The sequence below is a fragment of the Daktulosphaira vitifoliae genome, unplaced genomic scaffold, assembly GCF_025091365.1.
Source record: "Daktulosphaira vitifoliae isolate Bord-2020 unplaced genomic scaffold, ASM2509136v1 Scaffold_1, whole genome shotgun sequence".
Lineage (NCBI taxonomy): Eukaryota > Metazoa > Arthropoda > Insecta > Hemiptera > Phylloxeridae > Daktulosphaira > Daktulosphaira vitifoliae.
The window spans coordinates 17,485,200-17,511,282 of NW_026099572.1; the positions used below are offsets into that span (position 1 = coordinate 17,485,200).

At 29.2% G+C, this 26,083-nt stretch overlaps 2 protein-coding genes across 5 annotated transcripts in view; both read right to left on the reverse strand.

Annotated features, from left to right (window-relative positions):
* LOC126910485 (soluble calcium-activated nucleotidase 1-like) overlaps window positions 1-26,083 on the reverse strand; it is a 219,825-nt gene that overhangs the window by 86,311 nt on the left and 107,431 nt on the right. Inside the window, exon 1 of one of the 4 annotated variants that reach the window (XM_050693102.1) lies at window positions 1,314-1,323. The exons of 2 other annotated variants lie outside the window; for them this stretch is intronic. The gene's annotated coding sequence lies outside the window, so the exon portion shown is untranslated. Of the gene's footprint in view, window positions 1-156; window positions 167-1,313; window positions 1,324-26,083 lie in introns of those variants that run through there. One more of the 4 variants, XM_050693101.1, reaches the window with a different exon arrangement.
* LOC126910482 (zinc finger protein Elbow-like) lies at window positions 3,853-9,779 on the reverse strand. The gene is made up of 2 exons (XM_050693091.1): window positions 9,039-9,779; window positions 3,853-5,288 (listed from the first exon to the last, which is right to left on the reverse strand). The coding sequence occupies exons 1-2, from the start codon at window positions 9,099-9,101 to the stop codon at window positions 4,170-4,172; spliced, it is 1,182 nt and encodes a 393-aa protein (XP_050549048.1). The 5' UTR covers window positions 9,102-9,779; the 3' UTR covers window positions 3,853-4,169.

Consider the following 26,083-nt stretch of genomic DNA (forward strand, 5'->3'; position numbering starts at 1 on the left):
AATGTGGGAAACCTCCAAAAAAATTACAAATTTAAAAATCGCTAATTTTCGAAATTTTTTCAATTTTTTTTACTAAAAACTGCCGTAACTTTTTCAAAAATAAACATATCAATATAATTTTTTTTTATATAGATGCTTGATGTTTTTACCTATTATTTGGTATATTTTTTTTGTAAATTTGACTTTTTTCTGCCCACAGGGGGGGATTTAAAATGACAACTTTTTCACAAAAAATTAACTTTTTCAACTTAACTTTTGAAAATGTTCCGGAAGGTCTGACACTTTTATATATATCTTAAATTAAAGCTAATGTAATATACTTTAATTTGAAAAAAAAAAATTTGACCTCTGGACTTGTCTTCACGGCGAAAATGGCTACCGAATGCTATTTTCGTGTGAAAATTCTCGATTTTATTATTTATATTATATTTAACTTTATAATGCTATAACTTATTGAAAAGTTTATGGATCCACACAATTTTTTTATGAGAAATAATATTTTTTAATAAACCCTTTTTCATTTGACATACTTTATCTTAATCGAGATATTAATAAGGAACCAGCAGATCAAGTAGCTTTTGGAATAAAACACCAATTTTTTTAAAATTAAACACTATCTAAAGATTTGCATCGAAGCGTTTATTTTTGATAGTGATTTTAATCACTGTCAGATATCATTATACTTGATCCAACTATACCACGTCACAACTGTGCCGCGACCCCCCTGTGCTGGGTTTTTTTTTAAATGTTTATATCAAGTTATTATTAATTTTTAATATGTTAAAAATACTCCGTGTAAAAATTCAATTCAAAATGATATTTTTAACTTATTTTTTTTTTTGATCCTTAAAAGTTGATTATTATAAAAGTTAAATATTATATATATATAAAGCAAACAAGTGTTGCGTCAAGCACTTTAATTTTTATACATATTTGTCATAAAACTAATAATAACTTTTTAGCTTCGATGCGAAGCTGAGAAGGTATTATTGGTTTTACTATGATAAGGTTTTTTTTTTTTTTTTGTGTCTGTTAGCACTTTTTCTCAGTTCTCATCGAACGGATTTCTTTTAACAATACGTGAAAAGATCACTAATCGTATATTATCGAAGAAATTACCCTCAAAAATTAAAAAAATTTCCCTTGTTCCCCGTAAATGAGAGAAACCTCCAAAAAAATTACAAATTTAAAAATCGTTAATTTTCGAAATTTTTTCAATTTTTATTTCTTAAAATTGCCATATATTTTTTAAAAATAACCAAATCAATAGAATAATTTTTTTTATATCGATGCATGATATAATTACCTTTCATTTGGTATATTTTTTTTATAAATTTGACACTTTTACTGCTCGGGGGGGGGGGGGGTTTAAAATGACAACTTTTTCACAAAAAATTTACTTTTACACTTAACTTTTGAAAGTTTTCCGGAAAGTCTGGCACTTTTATATATATCTTAAATTAAAGATAATGTAATGTACTTTATTATGGAAAAAAAAATTTTGTACTTTATTTTGTCTTCACGGTGAAATTGGCTACCGAATGTTATTTTTGTGTGAAAATTCTTGATTTTATTTTTACATTTTTAACTTTAAAATGCTATAACTTATTAAAAAATGTATGGATCAACACATTTTTTTTATGAGAAATAATATTTTTTAATAATCCCTTTTTCATTCCACTTACTTTATCTCTATCAGGATATTAATAAGGAAATAGCAGATCATATAGCTTTTGGAATAATCCACCAATTTTTTTTAATTAAACACTATCTAAAGATTTGCATCGAAGCGTTTTTTTTATAGTGATTTTAATCACTGTCAGATATCATTATACTTGATCCAACTATGCCATGTCATCACTGTGCCGCGACCCCCATGTGCTGGGTTTTTTAAATTATATATACGAGATGTACGGTTTTGCATAAACCATTGTATTTCTCTCAAAATAAATACAATATTGAAATTATAAAATGTTTAATTTCTTTTAGTTGCATATATTTCTTGATATATCAACTAATAATTAATTTTTAGAATCATCTCTTTATATTTTCAAAAACTATCAACTTTTATTTTTAATGGAAACATAAATACTTAACAAGCATTTAAAATGAAATTTAATCTAATTAAGAAAATGTCTGGTCGATAACAATATTAGAGCCAGTACTTTGGATGTTTATCTCATTTTTATACCTTGTCGTGACGAAGAGTACGGTTGGTAAATGACTAATGATAAAAATAGCAGCATCCACTCCTCACCTCCAGTCATCACTTTAAATTGTTAGTAACTTCTGAAATATTGTTCCAAAAGTTTCAATTAACTAGTTATCTTCCTAATTGTATCGTTTTCTATTATATAAATTAGTTAAATAATTTTGCTATTAAATTCTCAGAATTTTTCAATAATATATTTATTTTAATACACTCGAGTCCTATTTGAATCCTATTTATCCAAAGAACAGTGTTTCTCGAACTGATTCATTTCACTCACTTATCTGTTTTGTTATTCTGAAATTTAGAATGAAGTAGCCTTATGTGTCTCGTATACGTGCTTAAGTCCATAGACAACTATAATATACTTACAAATTATATAGTCCATACGCGACACAGACCGTTCAAAGCGCTCGTTTGTCAATCAGTGGACAATAGGTGCGGGGAAGTTTTGTACCGTTGACCTTTTCAGCGTTCGGTCCGTCAGTAGCTAAGTTCTTTGTCACCTCTTACCTACGGTCGTCAAGATCCACGTGACAAGTACGTCGTGCTGTGGTCGTTGTATTCATTGACGACAGTCGTTTTGTTGTATGAGTCTCAATATCCTTTACTATGTTAGTTATTTATTTTCTACCATCGTTTTTTTCTACTTTTGAGTCGAAAACCGGTGTTTGATGAGCAAACACATAATTTACTACCAAAAGGATGTCACCTGACTAAAATAGTAAATACCTTGACGGTCAAAACACTTTTCTACGACTAGAATACCAATAACAACATCATGTAACTTATAGTCATTGCAATATATTCTTATGACAAGATACAACAGGCAGAACGCTAGTTGAATGTACATTTATGGAGGACGTGTTAATTTAAAATTAATTTTAACTTAGTACTATTGTGTAAATAAAATATTTTTTGCCACATATACTTTGAAAAACTTTGTTAAATTATTTCTATGCATATACACATGTTGGTTGTTCTTATTTAGTTATAATGTTTTAACATCAAGAATCTAATCTGATATCTAAGCAGTTATATCCAAAAAATTTTATTCAAATAATGTCATTATTAACTAGATTTTTTTTCATGCTGTTATAATACTTTGTATTGTAGGCTTAATAAAAAATCGAAAGATCATTAAATTTTTAACAATTTTCCTTTTTTTTTTTTTTAATTAAGTCCTTTATGTGATATAAATTATTTGATTTTATAATTTTTTCACGACAGCAATGTGTTTTTTATCATATAACAACTATTGGACACAATTATCGTTTATCGATAATTAAAAAAAGTGTTACTTAGTAACACATTTTTAATTAGGAAACAAATATAACTATTTAAATTTTTTTCTTTCATCGTCTATAAATATTATTTTTTTATATTCTTCTATATACAATGACAGTAAAACTCAAGTTAAACAATATATTAATTTATATTTACAAGTAATAAAATACAATAAATATTTATTGTATCTATATAAATAAATGCTGGATATTAATTTTATTTATAAATAAGAATAGACAATTTAAATTTTTTTTAAATTATGACAATAATAATAATATTTTTATTATTATAATAAATAATAATAAAACCACATAACAAAAAAAATAAAACAAGGTAACATTAAGGTTTTTAACAAAAATAAAAATAAATTAATGGATAAATGAAAAGTATGACATTTATAAAAATAGTTAATTAACAAATTTATCATCTAAAAAAAGAAACACGTGAAATAGAATTTCCAAAAACAATTGCAGTTGAACAGTTTAAAGATACAGTTTTCATAGTTTTCAATTTTTGTAATCGGTGACGTCCAGTCAGACGCAGTTTTTGCGATCGAAGGCGCACTAGGAGAGCGTGAAACAAATAGGAAATAACTGCTAGCAACGACTGTCAGTAACATCCTTAAATATTATATAGACCACTTCTACGGTATTTATCGTATCTAGCCTTGCTCTCATGTGTGCGGTGAAGTGCCCAGACTAAGTCTTGGGGCGTACGGCGAATACGCTGTCGGAAAATATGGTGGCAGAAGGCTAGGATGGGGTGGTAAGGTCAGTGGTGATGGATAGCCCGCCGCTGCAAAGTACGTTGAATGATGTTTTGCCGCGTATGGATGGTAGCGACTAGTGGACGGACTCAGCGGAGGCGTCGGATATGACCGTTGTAATAGTGGTAAGGCGGCCGCAGGGTCAGACGTATGTGTCCTCAAGTGTTGTAACAGCTCATCCGAAGTGCCAAATCGTTTACCGCAGTAAGATGGTAGGTCAGCGGACGCCGCCATCCACGAGCAAACATACGGCAACTGGTTTGCAGCCGCTGCCAACGCGGCCAATTGAGCATGTGCGAACGCAGCTGCAGCCATGCTGTGGTGCTGTGGGTGATGATGTGGCTGATGACTTTTAGGCTCACACTGGACGCAACCGGCCGGACATGGTGGTTTTCCTGCACTGCCAGCCAATTGCGCAGCTAGTTGACAACCTGTACAATATGGATCCCGACATGGCAATGGGCCAGCGGCAGCAGCCCTGAAATAAGGGTTCATCATAGGAGATGCAGCCAGCGAAAGATGATGATGAGGATGGTAACTGGCGGCTGTCGATGTTACCGGTGTAACCGTTATGGGGTTGGTATCAACAGATTTTGACTCGTATTTTTTATCTTCAATTGGTGACTTCCGACTAGACGAACTCTCCTTACTGCTACACCTATCGTTCAGTGGCGTCGCCCGCCTAATGGTCGCGTCTAGGCTGATGGACGTAGCCACTGTGGCTGGTTCAGCGACAGGTTTTACTACACATGATTCGTATGGCTTAAAGCTGGATCGAGTCGTTGAAACTGATGTCGCTGAGACGCGGTTAGTCGGTGAGCCGCTATTCGAACAAGACGACGAAGAGGCAGCGGACGACAGCGAAGGCGACCGCTTGTCTCGGGAGTCGTTGCCGGTTTTTTTGATGTTGGTAGAAGTATTATGATTCTTGTCATTGTGGTTTCCATTGAGTTTTGTAGGCACATCGGCACCGATCTGGCTACATGTTTGAGCTAACAGAGCCAATGGACTATTTTTGGCATCCAACTGTAACAAAACAATTAAAATAGTTAAAAACTAAAAAAAACATTGAGTCATTATGTTAAACACATTTTATGTGCTTACTAATTTATTATTTCACTTTATGATAAAAGAAAAAATAATAGTCTACTGTATAATTTATGAGTTAATTTGGAGTTTTGAACATTTTCAACAAAAACATAATTATTTTTAGCGATTGAAAAATTTATTGTTGTAAAATATAAATCCAAGTTGAATATTGAGTTTCCAATTTAAACAAAAATAAATATTGTCACATTGTTAAAAGTTCAAAGAAGTTTCAATGTAAGTTTTTTTTACATGAATTATTCTATGACAAGCATTATATACGTTAATATGATATATGTGAAAATCGACGATAAAAAAAGTTACGTCAAGAGAGAATCTAAAATTTAACAGTGTATTTGAAATAAATATGCTCCAAATACGCTTAGTATCAGTTGTATTAATATTATTCATGTGAAAACAATAATTATTGTATTCATTTCGAGAGTGCAATAAGTATTAATTTAGTTGATATATTATTATTGATTCAACTGATTTTGTTTACTCTTATTTCTTCGATGATGATTTTTAAAACTAATTCAGCAAATGATGAAATTATCATCATAATTGTGGAAGTCAAATTTTATTTTCAATTTTTTCGCTTAATAAGCGTTCAAACAAGTCGAAAATTAATTGAATCCTCTCCTCGATGGTATACGCCTATGGTCGTACAGTAAAAAATGATCTGAATTTAACTCTAATTTTAACACATTGTTATGAAGTAGTCGCAACAGTAACTGTGAGCAGGTCGAATTCGTATTACGTACGTTCAATATCCGACCTAAACGATGTTAAAAGATGATAGAGTAATAATTATGTCGTTAATATCAATTAACTAAGAGTTTATGGGCGTCCGCATTTGGAACATCAAAGCTGTGTCACATTCACTAGCGACCATAATAAGTTCAAATTGACAAATGTACAAATAATTGTACACTAAGAATAGTAGTGGCCAAAACTGTCTGATTAGATTATAATGTGTTATTTATTAATGTGACTCTAGAATTAAAACGACCGGTTTTTATTGATGTCAATGAAAAAAAAAGTAAAAATGCATACTCTATGCGCAATTCGTTATGCTCAATTAATATGTGACTGATAAACGATTATTGTTTCATTCGACCCTTTTAGGTCGCAGATAAAAAATTATACACGGAACTTGAAATTGGATTGAAAACAAAGAATGCGCAGATAAAAGCATTAACGAACACTGAAATATATTGGCGTGTAAACACCTAAAAAATTGTTTTAAAATCCCAATTCTTGCATGACTACCGCACGACAATGCCGCAGTTCTGTCAATCCGTGATGGATGTGAATGGAACACGATGTTGACACAATATTACCAGTTCGCACTGTACCACCCTCCGATGGTTTTTTATTCGCGCAACGAAAAAAATTGCGGCCACATTTCATTGTTGTTGATATTTTCGTGACGAATGGCGTTTGTGGCACGGAGATAAATTGACCGTCAAAAAGTCTCGTTTGCCGCTTGACTTAAGCGGCTAATGGGGTTGCCCGTAAATCATAAGTCGCGTCGTTAAAGGAGCCGTTCGGCGATCGGTAAGCGAACGAGGCGAACACTCGATGGCGAAAAAAAGGACGCGACCGAGAAGAACACCATTAACGACGTGACAGGGTGTCTAGGGTGGTGAAATCTGTCCGTTGCCCCTCCCTCATCGCCGCCTAATGTTCACATGTACACAAATTCGATGAGACAGGCGGCACATGCGACTGCAGTATAATCGATTTGCCGGCGAAGGAGCGGAGACACGTGACGTGATGGAAGCCAATATACATGTTATGCTATTACTTATTATTTTGCCTTCGACATTCCCGACCGTGTTCGCACAAATCAATACCACTACAAGTAACATCTGTATGTTTAAATTATTATTGTTTTTGACGTTTTTCAGATGCGAAACGGCATGTTTTTCCTTGACGCGCATTAGTTACACGCGATTCTCGGTAACGACGTTTTTGCTCATGGCGAGCGTTCGCACAGAAACTGAGTAATTAATATGCTCATAAAAGTCACTGTGCGATTAGCCAAATTTCCACATACTAAACGCCATTTGATGATATTAAATTTAAAATATCGATTCACTGTAAGATCGATCGATATCGATTTTATCGATGTTTCACAATGAAATTTTATTTCAAATACATTTTAGTACAATTTCTGCCGATGAACAAACTATCTGACGCCTAGATTTTTGTTTTGTTTATGGCTCTGTAGGGATTAAAATAGCTATTGGTGAACAATGACTTTGTAGGTGATAGGCAATTCAATAAATAACATTGATCAAAAAGAACACGGACGTTAAAAAACTGCGAATGATTTATTTAGAACAATTACTAATTGTAAGATTATGAAAAAAAAAAATTCACTAATGTAATTTGTAATATCTTTGTCAAAATTGGTATTTTGGTAAATGAAATTTAGATTACATTAAATTGCTTCTAGATAATCGACACATCGATTCCTATTAGAAAATAGTGTTTCGTCTCTTAGATTATTTATAGAAATAATTAAGTATTATACCTTAAATTACGGGGAACATTGCGCATTTATTACTATGACAATTTCAAATAGAGGAACTGCAGAGGTATAATTTTATCAATACTTAAAAAATTATACAATGCAAAGAAAATATCGCCGTCTGAATATCGATTTCTTTCAAGATCGATATTTTTCACCAGTCATAACTTATATGATAATATGACGGTGTGTGTGATAGTTAAAATATTGCGTAGATTAGGACATAATAGACGCCAATATAATGTTTAGAATAATTTGTTACACAAATACTAAAAGCCTGTATAAATTACAAAATTACGTTGGGTTGGAGTAGGAATAATAGAGAAAATGTGATTCCATAGTTTGAAAACAATAGTATGTGTACTTCTATTTTTTGCATAAATAATAATAAATAATCATTGAAACATTGAAAACAAGAGTAGTATAAAAATACTTTCAATGTTGTTTTAAGTGTACACATATAAAAAGTAGTATACTTCAATAATAAATGTTTGAAAAAACAACTTGCATTTTATTTTTTTTCATTTCCAAGAATATATGTTTCAATAAAACTCCTATCAATAGTTTTTCTGTATTCTAACAACTAGACTTTGGGTGCACTCAATAAAATTGAAATTTGAATAAATTTTAACACTTAAACTAAAAATATGTACACAAACTATTAATTTTTTAACATACCCTTTAAAAATTAATTTTTCGCCAGAGAGAAATAAGATTTTGTGACTTTCCATTGAGTCTAAGCTTAATCATATAAATAATCCGCCAATCGCAACTACTAATTCGGCAAAATGTCACATTTGCAAAATAATAAAAAAGTTAGAAATACCAATACGAGTTGTTTCTTTTATAAAGAATTAATCGATTCAGACAATTAAGAAACTCAACTTAATCACTGGAGTTTAAACAAAAATTAAAACTAGTATTGGTTTTGCACGGTTATTATAGTAAAATAAAACAATGTATTTGAAATACATTATTGACATAAATCGTCGTTTGTTTTATTTATTTTAGTTCAAATAATTTAGGATTCGTGTCAAATAATGTCGTATTTTGTTATTTGTGAAGTTGAAAAAAAACATGTTTTTTTTACTGTGTTTCTCTTTTCATTAATTGTTGTGGTGGTATTGTTAATAAAAAAAAATAGTACTTACCGATGGCAAGGGCGATAAGTAATCCGGTCTAAGGTATTGGTTTTCGTTACTCATGATCATCATCTACAAGTCATAAATATAATATTTTCTGTAGCACTAAAAGACCACACGGTGAAAAACACCAAGTACAATATATCTGAATAGATACAATATATTTTTACAATAATAACTAACCACGATGGTTGAACTACACTATTATTTAATCCACATAAAAAATATTCAACTCAACGGCGTATACATAAAAGTCGACGGCGGACGGAAAGAGAGTCTTGAGACTAGCGACGTGGACAACCTCTGGCGTTGCACTGCCGTCGAAGATACAGCCAAAGAACTGCTGAGCTACCCGCCGCTGACTGTTGGTCGGTGTCTGGCGCACCGTGCGGTGGCTCCATCTACAACACGTACACCCGGTCCTTAATAATAGCAGCGATAATGTACATACAACATTGGTCTGTCATTTTTTACCGTGTAACTCGGTAAGTCGTTTATCATTGACAGTCAGAAGTGATCGGCTTTGTGTTTAAAATTTTATTTCTCCAACCCACACCGTAGATAATGCCATTAAGGATTTTCCTTCGTTTATGTTTTTTTTCTTGTCGTCTTATGCCGTCACTGCATTTGAACAATACACATTAGTATTTTTTGAAAACCAATATCTCATTGTGTATCCATAAAACGCCACGAGTCCTTGATCGCTTTAAAAAAATAGCAATTCCATGCTCCAGACTGGAACGGCTCGATTCGTTTTAGTGTCGCCTAGAAAGTTTATAAAATTCTAATACAAGTATATGTTTTTGTGTATTTAATAGATAATTTCATTTTACATAGATTTATTTATAATATATATATGGTTTTTAAAACTACGCTACTAATTAAATTTATTAGATATACATGATATTAGATGTATTGTTAATGTTTTATAAGCATTGACTAATTATGCTATGGACATATATGTCTTACTAATACTGAACATATTTAAATGTTTTTTTCATTTTACAAAAAATAAGGAACGCCAAATAATAATCATATTGGTCTATAATTTTATAAAGATCATCACTATTGGTAAAAGGAACAAATACGCACTACCATTGTTTTAAATTAATGATGATATTTTTCTTTACGGAACAATGTGCAACCGACTGTTTTCAAAGCAAAATTTAAACAGAGGTGATATCTTTACTCATTAGCTGATCAGGTGTAAATGAAAACGTGCTTGTCGGTTAAAGGCAGATACTTGTAAATATATGCAAGTTATAAATCACTTGTGTATAGAGACTAGTTAACGGAAATAACAGAGAAAATCATTTAGACCACCATGAGTATTGCAGAGACTAAAAAAAATTGGAAAATAACGTAGGCGATTAGGTCGGGTTGGATCATGCGCTAGCTAAGACTTAATTTATCTGAGACTTTTTTTTTTAACACTCTTGGCCACTTTGTGTCTCGAGGCCAAATCAAATATGCTATAGTTTTTTTTAAACTACTGTCTTAACTAATTGACATGCAGTCGTTATTTTTCAATAACTTAAAAAACGGTGTCAGACTTCGAAACCGATATAATAAAATATTTTTAAATTAGCTCAACTAAATTCATTTTTATTGATCTCATTCCTTAAAAGGAAAATCATTTGAGATTTTTCTAATTAAATTGACTTTATATTACATATGCCAGACAAATGTTGACATCACCAGTTCCTTACAAGATTCATCAATATCGATAGTTTTAGAAATGTTAAGTAATTTTGTAATTAAAGTAAGGTGTGTCATCTAAACTAGAAGCATTGATGCTTAAGCTATTTGGAAGCACACCTTAATTGAAAAGTTAAAAATAAAATAATTAAATTGGTTTGATTTTGACTTAACACATTCATTCTCAAACATCATAAATTTATATTCAATTAATTCTCAGGATTGTTATTACTGTGACGGCTGACAGTTTTAACGAGGACAAGGATAGTAGAAGTCCATTATGTAAATGGTACGACTACTCTCTGGCCAGGCGCTCCAATCAAGATGCATAAATTTCGACGGCTTGTACAATAATTCCAACTGACTTCTTTTTTTAATTATTACTATTTCACTAAAATGTTTACATGCCGACCGGTGTCGTAAAACGCCGATGAATATCACCCGTTACATTTATAGGTTACCTGTAGTCGTAAAACCAATACGTGAAGTCAATCCAGTGAATCCAAGTCCAAGTATACCTACTTGTTACCGCTGTTTGATTTGTAATGGTTTCAAACAACTATCGACAGCCAACCGGTGTATAATATGTTAATGTTTGTAGATGTTTATGCTTTCTTTAAATGAGATGATAAATAAACAATAATCAATGATGCGTCTTCTTCAAGGCTAAAAAAAAAAATCGCAAAATAAATTAACGATGTTGTATTATCACCTTGTTGAAATTCATTAAAATTAGAAAAAACCAATTAAAATAAACAACATGATCACAATAGTTGTTTATACATCATTTTAACACTTAACTGATTATATAAGCTAGCTTTATTGAAATTTCCATCCAATTTGTATATTAAAAGGAAGGGGGCTGCCATTTACAAATAAATGTTTTAGCTATTGAACTCAAAAGAGGGTCGGAAAAATCGAACTTTTTTCTTCTTATTTTTTTGATAAATCCATAATTATAAAAAATATTTGCCATAGATATAACGAAATATACAACTACTTTATTTTTTTTTTATAATTTCTCCATAAAAATTACAATATTAAATTATCGAATATCAATTTCAATCTAAATTTAATTACTATCATAAGTATTTATTTTTGTATTATACTTATAGATCATAAAACTTGTAGCCACGATATAATTAAGGAAGTAAAAGTTGGTGTTGTTTTTGGAATAATCTAAAAAATTCAACACTTTATATGGATTACACAGAAACGTTGGGTTATTTATGATTAATGGTATATCATTATACTATCACATTAATAATTGTGATTTTAATCATTGTCAAATATTCCCACATCCCAACTATACCACATAACTTGTGATTATTTTTTTTGTTTTGAATGTATAAAAAAAAGTTTTAAAGTGTTAGTTCATGAGTTATAACCTATATCGATTATGTTTAAGTTAGGTTTTAATGCTTAATTTGTTTTAGTTCGAGTATACAAGAAGCAAAATTAAAAAGAGAAGGTGCCACCAATCGGTTTGATTTGGCACATTTATTACCAACGCATTAGGTATTGAGTTATGTTAATGGTCGAATATATAATGCAGGCGTCAGTTTAATTCATACTATCGTATAATTTTATTGGATAGGAGCCCGAGGATAGGTTTTGTTGGCCAAAACGTTAAAAGGTTAGCCCTGTAGTTTTCAATTGGCCTCAGGCTTTACGAAATGCACGTGATGGAATGTGTACATTATAATGATTTTCGTGGTAGACAGCTGCTTTTATTGATATTCCTGATGTTGACATCTAATAATTGCAATGCTATGTATGCACTTCTAAAATAATACAAAACTTATGTTTCATGTGTTGTTTCTATTTAATTAGTATTAACATCAACCAGATTATGAATGAATGTTAAATAGTATGATGTGTTTAACAATAAACCATAATATTCACACAAATTTTTAGGTTCGAAGTGAAGTTGAAAAGTTGTTGGTTTTATCATGATGTGTTTTTTTTTGTATCTGTCCATGAAAATTTCCAGTTCTCACAAGAACGATTTTGTTGATATATACGTCTAAAAAATTATAAAGTGAACAGAATAGCCACAACTTTTGTGTCCCCTGGCCGTCGGCCTCTGATTCCACCACAATGCACAATCAATTTTAGTAATTATACAAACTACATATTTGCTGTTAGTTCGTGTTAGTTGATAAGAGAAGTACAAAGTACTTAGACCCCATTCGTTGTTGAGAAATTGTGCACTACAGTTTGAAATTTGACCTAGGATATAACGTATTCTAGTCTGTGCCTATAAATCGTACAATCGATATGCATTGCAGAATTTAAAATGGACTGACGATTATGGCTCGAAAACTGTGTTTCAAACACAATACACGTACTGACTTCTACGTCCGGTTTAACTTGTCATAAAATAGATTTACAATATTTTGATCATAATATTTTTTGAATAATGTAAAGATTGATCGATTGCTTCGTTTATTTTTGTGCTCTTTCTAGCGAATCATTGATTACTCAACTCAAATTTGACTGATCCGCCAGATTCAAATTAATGTATAAAAATTACACAACGCTAAGTAAACCAATTCATATTCATTTCGTTTGTCGACCAAATGTCTGATTCGTGCTTGAGGTAATATAAATATTCTGCAGTACGTATACTAGAAAGCACGTCATAGTGAAAGTATACGTGTGGTACTCAGGAAGTACTACCCAAAAACGTGGTGGTCGTATACCACTGCAGCATAACGACTTACTGCAGACCACCGGCAAGGGAAGACGCGGTGTAATCGCGGCGGGGAAGTCGACCATTCGTATAGACTGCAACATCCAAAAATGGAAACCCGCAGTGACTTTAATCCGTGAACGCAACAAGATGTGTTAACAATAAATCAACGTCAAAAAACACTACGTACCCCGCTGGAGTATAACAAAATTAACGGGGGTAATAATTGTGCTTTGTAATTTATAGTGTCATCGATGAATTCAATTATTTCTTTAACAATTAAAATTTAATGATTCATTAATTTAGATGTATTTTAACTGTCATGCGAGTCTTTATCTAAGCAAATATTGAAGTTTAAAACTACACGGAAACATCAAATAAATTAAGCTGCTTGTGCGTTTATTTTTGTATTTAATCTGTGCTCTCAAACATTAGAAAAAAAAATTCTTTATATTCAAGTTCAATAAAAGTATTACAGATTACGACTTGAAAATAAATAACACGAACGTTACGCAGTCAAAATAAAATATTGTTTTATATATATTTTCATAATAAATTACGATACAGTAATAACTTATGGTTACATTGTTTCTATAGCGTTTGCCTATTCAGGTACTGAACAGGTTAAAAAAGAATAGGATGTATTTAATATATGTATACTCGTACATTATTTTTATTATCACTTTGACACCACTATTATTATACATCATGTTATTTTGGTACTGTTTCTCCAAATGATATTCAATCACAATGTATCATCTTGTTCGCTGTCGTATATATACCCAAACTCGAATCAATCAAATTTCTTCCATTAATTCCTTTTATCGACATTTGTCCATTTATCTTACTCAAGTTTTTATGAATTTACGACGAACGCACGATTTTACGAATAAAAATCCCCGAACTGACATGTAGATTTCAAGTCGAAAATAGTAAACTTATCGCAATAGGTGTCTGTAGATTTCCACGAGCTTCTAGATAAAAAAAAAAAAACCTAATGTATTTAAAATCAACATCGGCACGTCGCGTGTTAATGTACTCGTCACGAAGCCGCCGCCGGCCTTATAACGAGTCCATAAACACTACCAGCGGCTGTACCTCAGAAACGGTATACACACAATAGATCCGTATCGGCTCTTATACCACTCGTTTATATTGTGCACTTTCGTTGAAATAATTAACGCTGCCCGACAAGGTGACTTAGGGCGTACACACACAAAGATCTCTGATTTATAGTCTAATTACTACAGCTTGTTGCGCTATACTATCTAAGAGACACCATCTTTTTCCGTCGTCACCTTACAAACGCACAGCAATGATGTATTGCGCGTATAATATTACTCATCTGTTACACGGCATTAGCTTTAATTTACTGTACGCATTCATGTTCGACGGTGACAGGCATGATTAGGTTACAAGAATCTGGATCCGAGATGCAACTCTGATTATTCTCAACCGATTAACAACGGTCGGGTCTTGATGTTTCCTATACTATAAACAAAACCGTTGATTACTAATTTTTATCGACATTTCAAAGGAGATTCAGTTATAAATTTCCTGTACGTCCAATCTAGTTGTTTTACTCATTATAAATATCGATGTTATTTAATATTCGGAGGAACGGGAGATTTTTCTGATCACGAATAAAGCCTATTTTAATGTATTGTGTCAATATACCAATGAAAAAATGATTTTTACGTAAATCATTTATATATAGAACATGTCATTATATTTCAATAAATAATTTTTGTGTAAATATTTAATGACATTTATTATAATGATTATTAATATAATTTTTAACAGAGTTGAAACTAAAAATAATTACTTAAAACTATTTATTTGACGTCATTTTATAAAATTTACTCTAATTATATTTTATGTTGGTAAATATTGCAATAAAAATGCGTAATAATTATATAGCTAATAATAAAATTAGTGTCCACATCATATATTCAAACACATTAGTTTGTATAACAATACAAATGTATTTTTCTACACGTGTAGCGACAAGAAATAAAAAGTCATGCTACAAAAAACGAGATAAAATGGTATCTCTGATTATATGAGTTAATTTTAAAATGTTAATGAGCAAATGTTCACTGGCGCGAATAGTTTTAACTTGTAAAAGAATAACAGAAAATCCATATTTTATTTTTGTAGATACTTTCTAATCGTTATTTTTCGTCTACAACAGTATTTTTGTCTTATTTTATCAAACGAAATCCATTGATATTGTATCCTTAACCACTGGTGTGTCACATCTCAGGATCATCACGACGTAGATATGGACGATACATAATGATAATGTATTGAAAAATAATAACCAGCGTCAATAAAGTTTATGACCTTCTGGTTAAATTTATGATACTGCTGCAGCCCCAACACCCTTTGGCGTTCACACGCTCAGATATATCAGTAATAGTGTTAAAATATATAACATTTTACATGTAACCCGGAATTCCTCCAAGGCAAGGGAATAACGTTGGTAACATAAACATAACAGCGACAAACTTAACGATTTTAATCTTATTTGGAACGACTGCAACTCGGCTGACTACCGGTAATAATGTCGTCGGTCATAAACGTGGCGACCAGAGGCCGTAAATTTTGCCAACTCGGCGACGTTTTTATCTGCAGGCCATTTGTGAAAGCCGCAACAGCTATAGGGTTGTTCGTACGTATGATACACTTCACACGGTTATAAGCGGCTGTGGTGAAGTTATTTATGTTCGTCTGGTAAAAAGGGGTGGACTGATTTCAGTCTAATACTCGATTCACATTTTTACCAGTTTCTATTGGACTTAAATGTATTTCTGGTATAGTTTTCTATAACGTTCATATGAGATACGAAATCTCGATCGACATTCTTCAGAACATTTCTTTTCGGGTCGTCGACATCACTGCAAGTGATGGCAAGTCGAGTTACTCAGTTCGTTAGATACGACGGTCATTCGAACGTGGATTTATCTTCAGCTGTCAATCGGTTATCCACGGGAAGCGACCGCAGCTACGGATATCATTCAAACCGCGCCTGTCATATAGACAGCCCGAGACGACGTGCGTAACCCGCCACGGGTGTACTAAATAACGCTGCTGCCTACGCGCAAACCCATCATGACTATTGAAGATACTCGTGCAATGCAATATGATGTACAGCTGTTAGACCTGTCAATAACGCATTGCTACTGGAAGTCCACAATATGCTCTGAGATAACTATCGGGTTAAAAATATCTCTAAGTAGCTGCAGCAGAAGCAGTTGTCAGTAGTGGCCAGCAAAGCAGTTGATAACAATCGATAATATTCAAGTTAATCTGTCAGCTGACATGGTGCTTTTTTGATAACCCTTAGTTTGTATCTACCAATCCTTTATAATATAACTTATTGGCCAAAAAAAACTGTTTAATTGTCTTTACAGCTTAGTCGTGATGTTCAGTGAAATCTCACAAATAGATACTTGAAAATTAACATTATGCACCACAATATTAAAAAAAACAATGGTAATCATAATTTATACTTAAAATCCAATTTCTGAATACATATTTATATCCTGTTTGTATACATTCATATAATTTTACTATAAAACGATAGCTTCAACATTTTTTCGTAGGGATTATCATTTTTTAATGTAACTAAATTAATTTCGTTTTAAAAATTCCCTAAAATACGTTCAAATATCGTTGTCATAATTTCAATATAATCTATACCAGATTTTTCCTCAGTACAATAATCTAGACATATTAATAAAACGTTCGGCATTTATCAATATTATAATAATTTATAACTTGTTGATGCAATACAAATTTCATTAAATTTGGAACAATGTAAGTCGTAGAAAAGGACAAAATCTTTATCACAATATATTTGTCATATAAAATTTCAAACTATTAACGTAAAATTTATTAGTAGTTTTTATTTTAGTATTTTTTTTAATATTTAATATACTTTTTATTTTTATACTATTTATTTTAATATTTAGGTATCTAACGATGATATTTTATAATGTATTTAATATAAATATAAATGACTTAAATAAATAATCGCAAAAAATAATTTCCAACACTAAATTAATTTATAATAAAATAAATAATTGAATACTCAATAAAACTTGAAAAATATAATATTTTTATTAGCAACAAAAAATTTGAAAAGTTTTCTTATTATTATAAATGTAAACTAATAAGTTGCATATTACAGATTTAATTAATTAATTTATTATAAATGGATAAAGGATATAATTAAATATTTAGTGGTTAATTATTACAAGTTATTAAAAAAGCATGATGACTAATATAACTAGGAACTTTAAAATCTATTTTATCAGTAATTTCAGAAAATTTAGTTTGACTGTTGATAATATTTAATTAAAATAATATATCGAAAAATACTCTTTTCCTTAATTGATTTTTTAACTAATAATATTAGTTACTTCAGTTAGTGAGACATAAAACATATTTAAAAATATATGTTATATTTTCTATAATGTGTTTGACAAATCTACCTGGCCAGTATTCCGTAAAATGGAACCAAATTGCAATATTGATCTTATAAGAGAACAATATAGAGCTTTTAACAAAGACTGTTGCAAAAATCTTGATAGTTTCTCTTTAAAAATCTTAAGCCTCCTTCTTAATCTTTATCCTAACTTCTTGGAGTCGGTCAGTTAAAGCTTTTTTATATAAAATAATATACTTATTAAAATAATAGTTAAAAGACATTATGATTCCTAAATCTATAATCACACCGTTTCAATTACAATTTTATTAAACATATAATTATAATCCAAAATTTGGAGACTAAATTTAATAGTTTACACTTATTAAAAATAATGTCTTATCTTGAATATTTTACCAACATCAATCATGTATAAAAAAAGTAACAATCGAGATAACCATGAAGATCTCCAAAAGTGATTTTAATATGCTGAGGTAAAGAATTTTTTATTTTATTTGTTGAGATCGATTTGAAATATGGTTTAAATCAAGATAACAGTGAGTTATTAACTCTAAGTTTCTCTAAATATATAGTTAAAATATTAATTTGAATAGAATCAAAATCTTTTTGCAAGTCTGTATTAATACATCGTCGCTTTCTCCAAATCTCAACATTTAAACCAAGAAGTTATAAAATTATTTTACAAAATCTCAATAGATGTTTATAGGAAACAATATAGAGGGGGGGGGGAATATTGCAAATGAATTTTTATGTGATAATCGCATTCGTTACTTATTCAAACAATATAATGAACAACCATGTTTAAATAAAGTCGAAAAATAGAAGATATTATGTTCTAGTAACAAATGAAGAAGAAAGAAACTACCTTTAAGGATGTTCTCCTATGTCGTCACACAAAGTAAATGACGAAAAGAGCAAATAAGCAAATTAATGTAATAATACTGCCGATATGTTATACTTTATCTATGTATTGTAATGTTGTAATATTGTAAGTATAATAGTTGAGACCTTTGTGTCATATGTCATAAACTATCTCCTTTGAAACATTTGAGAATCTTTGTCATATGGAACTTGAGAACTTAGTATGTCTTATATTTATGTTTAAAGATTTTTCGTGTCTGTATAATCTGCACGACACAATATTTACCATACAGGATCGCTTTACGAGCCTATTGTTTATCTCAAAGCCACAATTATTGTAGGCATTATTAGTACTTTGCAAGTATCAATAAGATTGAGTGGCATGTATACAGTTTATGTATGAATATTATTTGCTAACTATCTGTGGCTAGTTTTAAACAGTTTAAATTTATTGTCGCTCTATTGCGACCGCATGAAAATTATTTAAATTATATATTTCTGTGATACAAACGACCAGAACAGCGCATAAAGTTTTATGAAAGTAAACTTAAAGATTATCAAATGTTAACAAAACAATTAAGCACCCAGTAAAAACGCAAGTTTGCATAGTAATGGAGTTTTATTTTAGACACGTAATCTCGTCAGCTTGCGAACGTCGCATCAAGTATTTATTCCATAATGTCATCATCATTATTGTGTACATTATAACATTGTTATTATTCATATACCGTAGGCACTGACCACTTACATCGGGCCCATATACGTGACAACATGGTGTCACGGATTGTTAAATAAAATATATTATTACTATTTTAAAGCCATCGAATGCTGTGTTAAAAATATACAACGTATAATGCATACACACGAAGCGTCTACAAACGATATTTTATTACTCAGTGATGTTGTAGGCTCACTTATGAATTTATGATAGCTACTATTTTATTATGACTTGTAATAAATCCTGTACCGAGTTTCATAACTTTAACAAACGGTAAAAACATTTGCTCTTATGTAAACATTTAATTATTTACCTACTGAAATGTACCAAAGTGCAGCAATATAAAACAATATGGTTTGAAACAGCCTGTACGACAAAGAAAATGCTTGAAATTCGAAATATAAATATCATAATTGTACTTAATGTTATCTGATAAAAGTTTACTAGCGACCGTAAAACTCTATGCAGCTGAATTTTCAGTTGAAATCTAGAATACTCAGTTCGTACTATATCATACTGTTATTCTTGCAATAATATTGTTCTAGGGTTTAATGACATTTACCTTGTCATTAAGTATTAGAACTATAAAAAAATTAACTAAATTTTTATTTGATGTATGATGAACATTCTGTTGTTACGCAGATTAATATAAATATATTTCTGTAAATATTATTTCAAATAAAAATTTTCTATTCACTCTAAATTGGCTATTGAAAAATATAAGCTGAGATTTAACTTACAAAGTTTTAATGAGTTCAAAAGCTTAAATTTGAAGAAAATAACAGTGAATGTAAAATTTTTAGAGTAAAATTAATATTGTTAGACATTGTAATAAATTGTTTACCTTTTGTTCTAGTATAATCTTATAATGCAATTTCTTGTGCACACATATTTTTCTTAATGCTTGTTAGTATTGTAAATATTATATGATGATACCTATATATATATATGAAACACAAAGTAATATTACAAAAATACTAACAAAGTTAACAAACTTAATTAAAATCTATTTAATTAAGTTTTGCGGTATGAAATGTTTAAAATAACGATTTTTATGTAAAAATAAATAGGTATACGAACAAATAGCAATTCTTTGTTTGAGGAAAAAAAATCTTATTGCGTCATTAAAATATTACTACTTAAATATTTCTAAAAATATTAAGTTAATTTATTTTCATAGAACAATAGAAGTATCATTTCAAAAAAAAAAAAAATTTTTTTCAACATAACCGCAATAACTTAATGGTTTACACAATAAAATATATTTTATTTTTATTACAACAATAATTTATGTACGTGTTCATAAATCTAAAGACTTGTCAAATTATATTATTCGAATTTTTTAAGTTTCGACATTTTTTCTTGATCTCAGTTTATTATTTATGAACAAATATTTGACATGTTTCAGAGTTTTCATAAATTAAGGTATTTATAATATAGTAGTGTAATAAAATTTAACTAAAATTTAATGATTCTGAATCAACAGAGTTTATACAAGCATTATTTATTTTATTGTTTAATCTAAGCTCATATTTTACTTGCAAATATAAATAGTTTAACACTATAGAATTAGATTAAAAATGATTAGTATATTTTGCAAAAGTACGAATGCAAATTATTATTTTGTTTTAAACCCTAAATGTATATATTTAAAATTATGAATGTAGCCTTAAAATTTTTAGTTCATCCTAGATTTTTTATTAAAATTCAAATAATTTACAAACTATTCACATGATTCACAAAAGTTTTCATTTTTATTAAAATCTTTATAGAAAAATGGTATCAAATAGTTAAAGTTAATCATATGATATTTTAACTACTATTTACATTTTATAGGCAAGCAATAATTTGTAAAAAAATTTTCTTGAGTCCAAAAAAATAAAATTTTGTATTTTAAATAATACCGTTCAGTTTAGAGTAGTTATAGAAAATAACTTTTTAAAAATTACAAATCTCATTGTTGCTTAAATATGAAAATACACAATTTTCTGAAAAATGAATCAATCAACATAATTTTGTGTATATATAAATTAAAAATATAATAAATATCTGAGGTTTTTCCTTTTCATCTGACATAAATTTCTTAAAACCTGACTATTTACTTGTCTACTTACTTATCCAAATTGGGATTTCGTTATTTTGCATAAAATTTAAGATTTTCAACTTAACTATTGACAATGTTCCGGAAATACTGCGTCCTTTAAACATGTTAAATTAAAGGTTATATTACGCATTATAAGTTAAAAATAAATTTTGTCCCGACAGCCTATCTCCTATATTCAAATGACTGCCGTGGATAATATATATATATATATATATATATATACAGAGAGAGAGATAATAGGTTATATAGATATAACTACACTATTTTTGTGTTAAAATTTTTGCTTTTTTACTTTAAAATACCTTAAAAGTGTTTGTTATATTAATAAGCCCACAGATTTTTACAATAGTTAAATGAATTTAATTTATATTGAATATAAATTTAATATTATTTTCAATATTTTGTCTACCCTAAGTTAAGAAAAACGAATTTTTAAACTATCCTAAATTGTTCTTTTTTACTATAGGTGATATACAGTTACTGCATCGATAATTCTACATTCTTTAACGCTCATGGTACGAGGTTCTCGAATCTTGATCGTCAAAATGACTTTTTTCCTTAATTCTTTTTGAGAATAGAAAAAAATTAAAAATTCAATTGATTTTTATCTTATTTAGATTGAATAATTTTATGAATACCAAGGACCTCATCACTGTAGACTTCCATTGTGAGAAGCTATTTCTTATTCATATTAAAATATTTTGCTATATGGTTTTTATCTTCGATGCGAAACTGAAAAGCTATGAATTTTACTATGTAGTTTCTTTTTAACTGTGTCTTTCATTTTTCTCAGCTCTCACATGGCCAATTTTTGTCAACAATATGTTAATGATCACAACTAGTGTTTAGATAAAGATTTTACCTTCAATAACTGAAAAAATATCCTATTTATCAAATAAAAAGCTACTTAACCAAATTTCTTGAATATTGTCAAATTATTATTGATTTTTAATATGGTAAAAATAATCCGTACAAAAATTTTAATTCAAAATGCCTTTTTTATCCTTTAGTGTTGATTTTTAAAATGTTTATAATTAAAAAGTGTTGAACATTTAAATACTAGTTTAGCTCAATTTGCAAATATAGAATTGATATCACTAAATACAAAATTTTATGAGAAATTAAAAAATTGAATTTTTTAGATTGACCAGTAACTTATATAATTATTATTAACGATAAATTTAATAACAAAACTCAAAATTTTGTTAAAATCGCAATTTTTTAAAATTTTTATCATAATAAATTATTTAAATAGAAGTTTTAGTAATAATTTCTATGTTACTCTTGGTGTTCAAATAGATGCTGCAATAGAAATATTTAAAACTTAATTAAATGATTAAATATTCAATAATCATTTATATTCATAAACTGCACATTATACAATGTATAAAAAATATATTTTTGATTATTCATACATAACCTTATAATCAGACATAAATCTTTGTTATATTAATTAGAAGGATTTTGTTATTACTTAGTAAATATATGAAACTCTACCTTTTTGTTAGGCCAGGCTTAAAAGAATTGGATCGAATTTTTAATGACTTGTTTTTTTTTTTTGTCATATTCTAGTGAAACTAGGAGATCTTAGTCTGCTAGTTAGATAAGTATATTAAATGATAAATTCATTTAATCCTCCCAATTTTTTTTCTGTTTAGTTATCTTGCTATTCGAAAACCAATATTTTCCAATATTAAATGTTCATAGAAGATAGACATTTATGGATTTCCTTCTAAGATTTGTAAAAAAATAGTTGAACCAATGTGGTTAGAACGCATTAAAAAATTATTAATTACTACTAATCAATATTCAACAATATGTTTAAAAGATCCCTCCTATATGTGATCTTGATAATCATTTGCATTCATAAAATGAGAGACTTGCCGATTTTAAATTATAATTGTTAATTTATTTTATTTTAATTATTATGTATTATTTTACCTTATTATTATTATTATTATTTGGTTCATATAAAATTCTTACATTATCATAATTAATGTTTAACAATTTATTATTTCATTCTTGTGGTAACATCGCATGGTAAGGTTTTTCGATTATTATCTAAAAAGAATCCTAAATATTAGGACAGGCCATAACCTAGTCGGATTTTTTCTAATTTGACCTATGATTTTATTCTGTAATGTGTTGTTGAATTTCTAAAAATCTAGATATTTTGGGTTATTTTTATATAATTAAAAAATTAAATTCTGATTATTTTATTTGCAGAATTTTTTTTAAACCCCAAGATTTATATACAAATGATTACTATAATTTCTATTTAAATGATTTATTAAGGCAAAAATGCATAAAAAGTAGTGATTTTAACGAAATTTTGAGCTCTTCCCATACATTTACTATAGATATTAATTATAAACAGCAAATAAATTTTAACAATACTATTTTTAAAATTCTCATTATAAGTATTTACTCGTTTATTACTAATTAGTAATAATCGCAAAAATTAAATGATAAAAAAATCTAATTGCAGATTTGAAATTAGCGCAAAAATATGTTTTAAAAATGTATATTTTTGTGTCTTTGATGAAAATTTCTTGTAGACCAGTATTGCATCAAACCCTTCAATTCTGATATACGTTTGCAATAAAATTAATAACTACTTCATTATTTTTTACAATTTCTACATAAAAATTACAATACAAAATTATTATATATCAATTTCATATTATATTTAATTGCTTTAAAAAATATTTATTTATATACTACACTTATTAATCATAAAACTTATAATCAGGATATAAATAAGATAATAGAAGTTCAATTTAATATTGGAATAATCCACCTATTTTTTAAAATTAAAAACTACAGATTTGCATTATAGGGTTTTTTATGATAGTGATTTAGTGATTCACTGTCATCTATACTTTTCTAAACTATGCCACGTCCATACTATGCCTAGACCCCCATTATAAGCTACCATCTTTTAATTTAAAAGTTTTACATTTTTAATTTTTCTTACAATTTTGGAAGAAAAAGAATGTCGTAATATAATCGTCATTATTATTTATACGAGACAACACTAAAAATACCCTGTTCATGTACTTAACAATGTTATCTTTTTTAGTTTTTATTAGTATATATTTTTTCATTTCAAATAGTCACCACTTCTATGGATAGAAGTGGTACATTTTAACTTGTTTCATTATACATTATATTCTTACAAGGACATGATCCTTTTCGAACAAAAACTTAGATAGACATTTAAGAGAAATAGTCAAAAGACTCACACTGTTTAACTACATTGTAGTGTATGCGGTTTGATCATAAATCAATTAATAATTACTTTAAAAATCCTTCCTCACCAAAATAAAATCTATATATTATTTTTGTCATCTTTGTTATTCTACTATTAATAGTTAAATGCATTGTATCAATTTTCGTCTCGCTTGTAAAAAAACATGTTAATGTTATATATGTAAATGTCAAACTAATTTATGTTCTATTCATCTGTATTGATCTCTGTGTTTTTCATGCTTACTTATCAATAAACAATTATACTAAAAATTCGACAGTGACGATTTTTTGGGGGTAAAAATATATTATAAAAAGCCCGAGCAAACCCTGGCTCCGGGCTGTTCATTTCATGCTCCGTATTGGGCTGTTCTTTTAGTGGTCCGTATTTAGTTGTGCGAACGTCGTGATCGTCATTGTCGAAATTTTATGTGTTAATTTGTGAACTGAAAATCTGAACTTGTGTACTTTATTTATTATTTTCACCGACATCATCACTAAGGATAATTATAAAAACCAGAGAATTTACCAGGTAAGATTTTTTTACATCGTTATTTTATGACCCTCGAATTACACCCCGAATCAAAAGTAACTCTCACTTACACATTTTTTTGCACCAACAATAATAATCATTCTGACCCCTTTTTTAGTATTTGTAATATTATTTTGTATTCCATTTATGAGTTACGACAAGAATCAATAAAAAATAGACAGAGTATATAGAGTATGAGTTTGACAAAGGAGAACACGAGATAGGTGAAATGTAGTGTTAGTGACAATAAGCCATGATATGTTAGGAGAGGTGGATAACTTTAAGTATTCAGGATCATTTGTACAAAAGAACGGTTGGGTGGTATTGACAATTATTTAAGACACATGATTAAGTCGGGTGGATGAAGTAGAGAGAAGCGACTGGTGTATTATGCGATATGAGAATTCCAATGAGGTTCAAAGGTAAGTTCGATAGATAGAGTCAATCATGCATAATATGAAAGAAAATAACTTCGATGTTTTGGTCATATTTTGAGGAGAGATGAATCGGATACTGAAAGAACAATTATGGAAATTAATTTTGAAGGAAGATGAGATTGAAAAGACCAAAAAATGTTATTGAATGCGATAGAGGATGGAATATGTGTAAATAGATGATGTCGAAGATCGTGTCAAGTGGTAGTTTAGGAGAAACGGCCGACCTCAAGTAGTTGGGAGAAAGGCAAAGAGAATAAAAGAAGAAGATCCATAGTTTTTTTTATTATAAAATTTATTTAAATAAAAA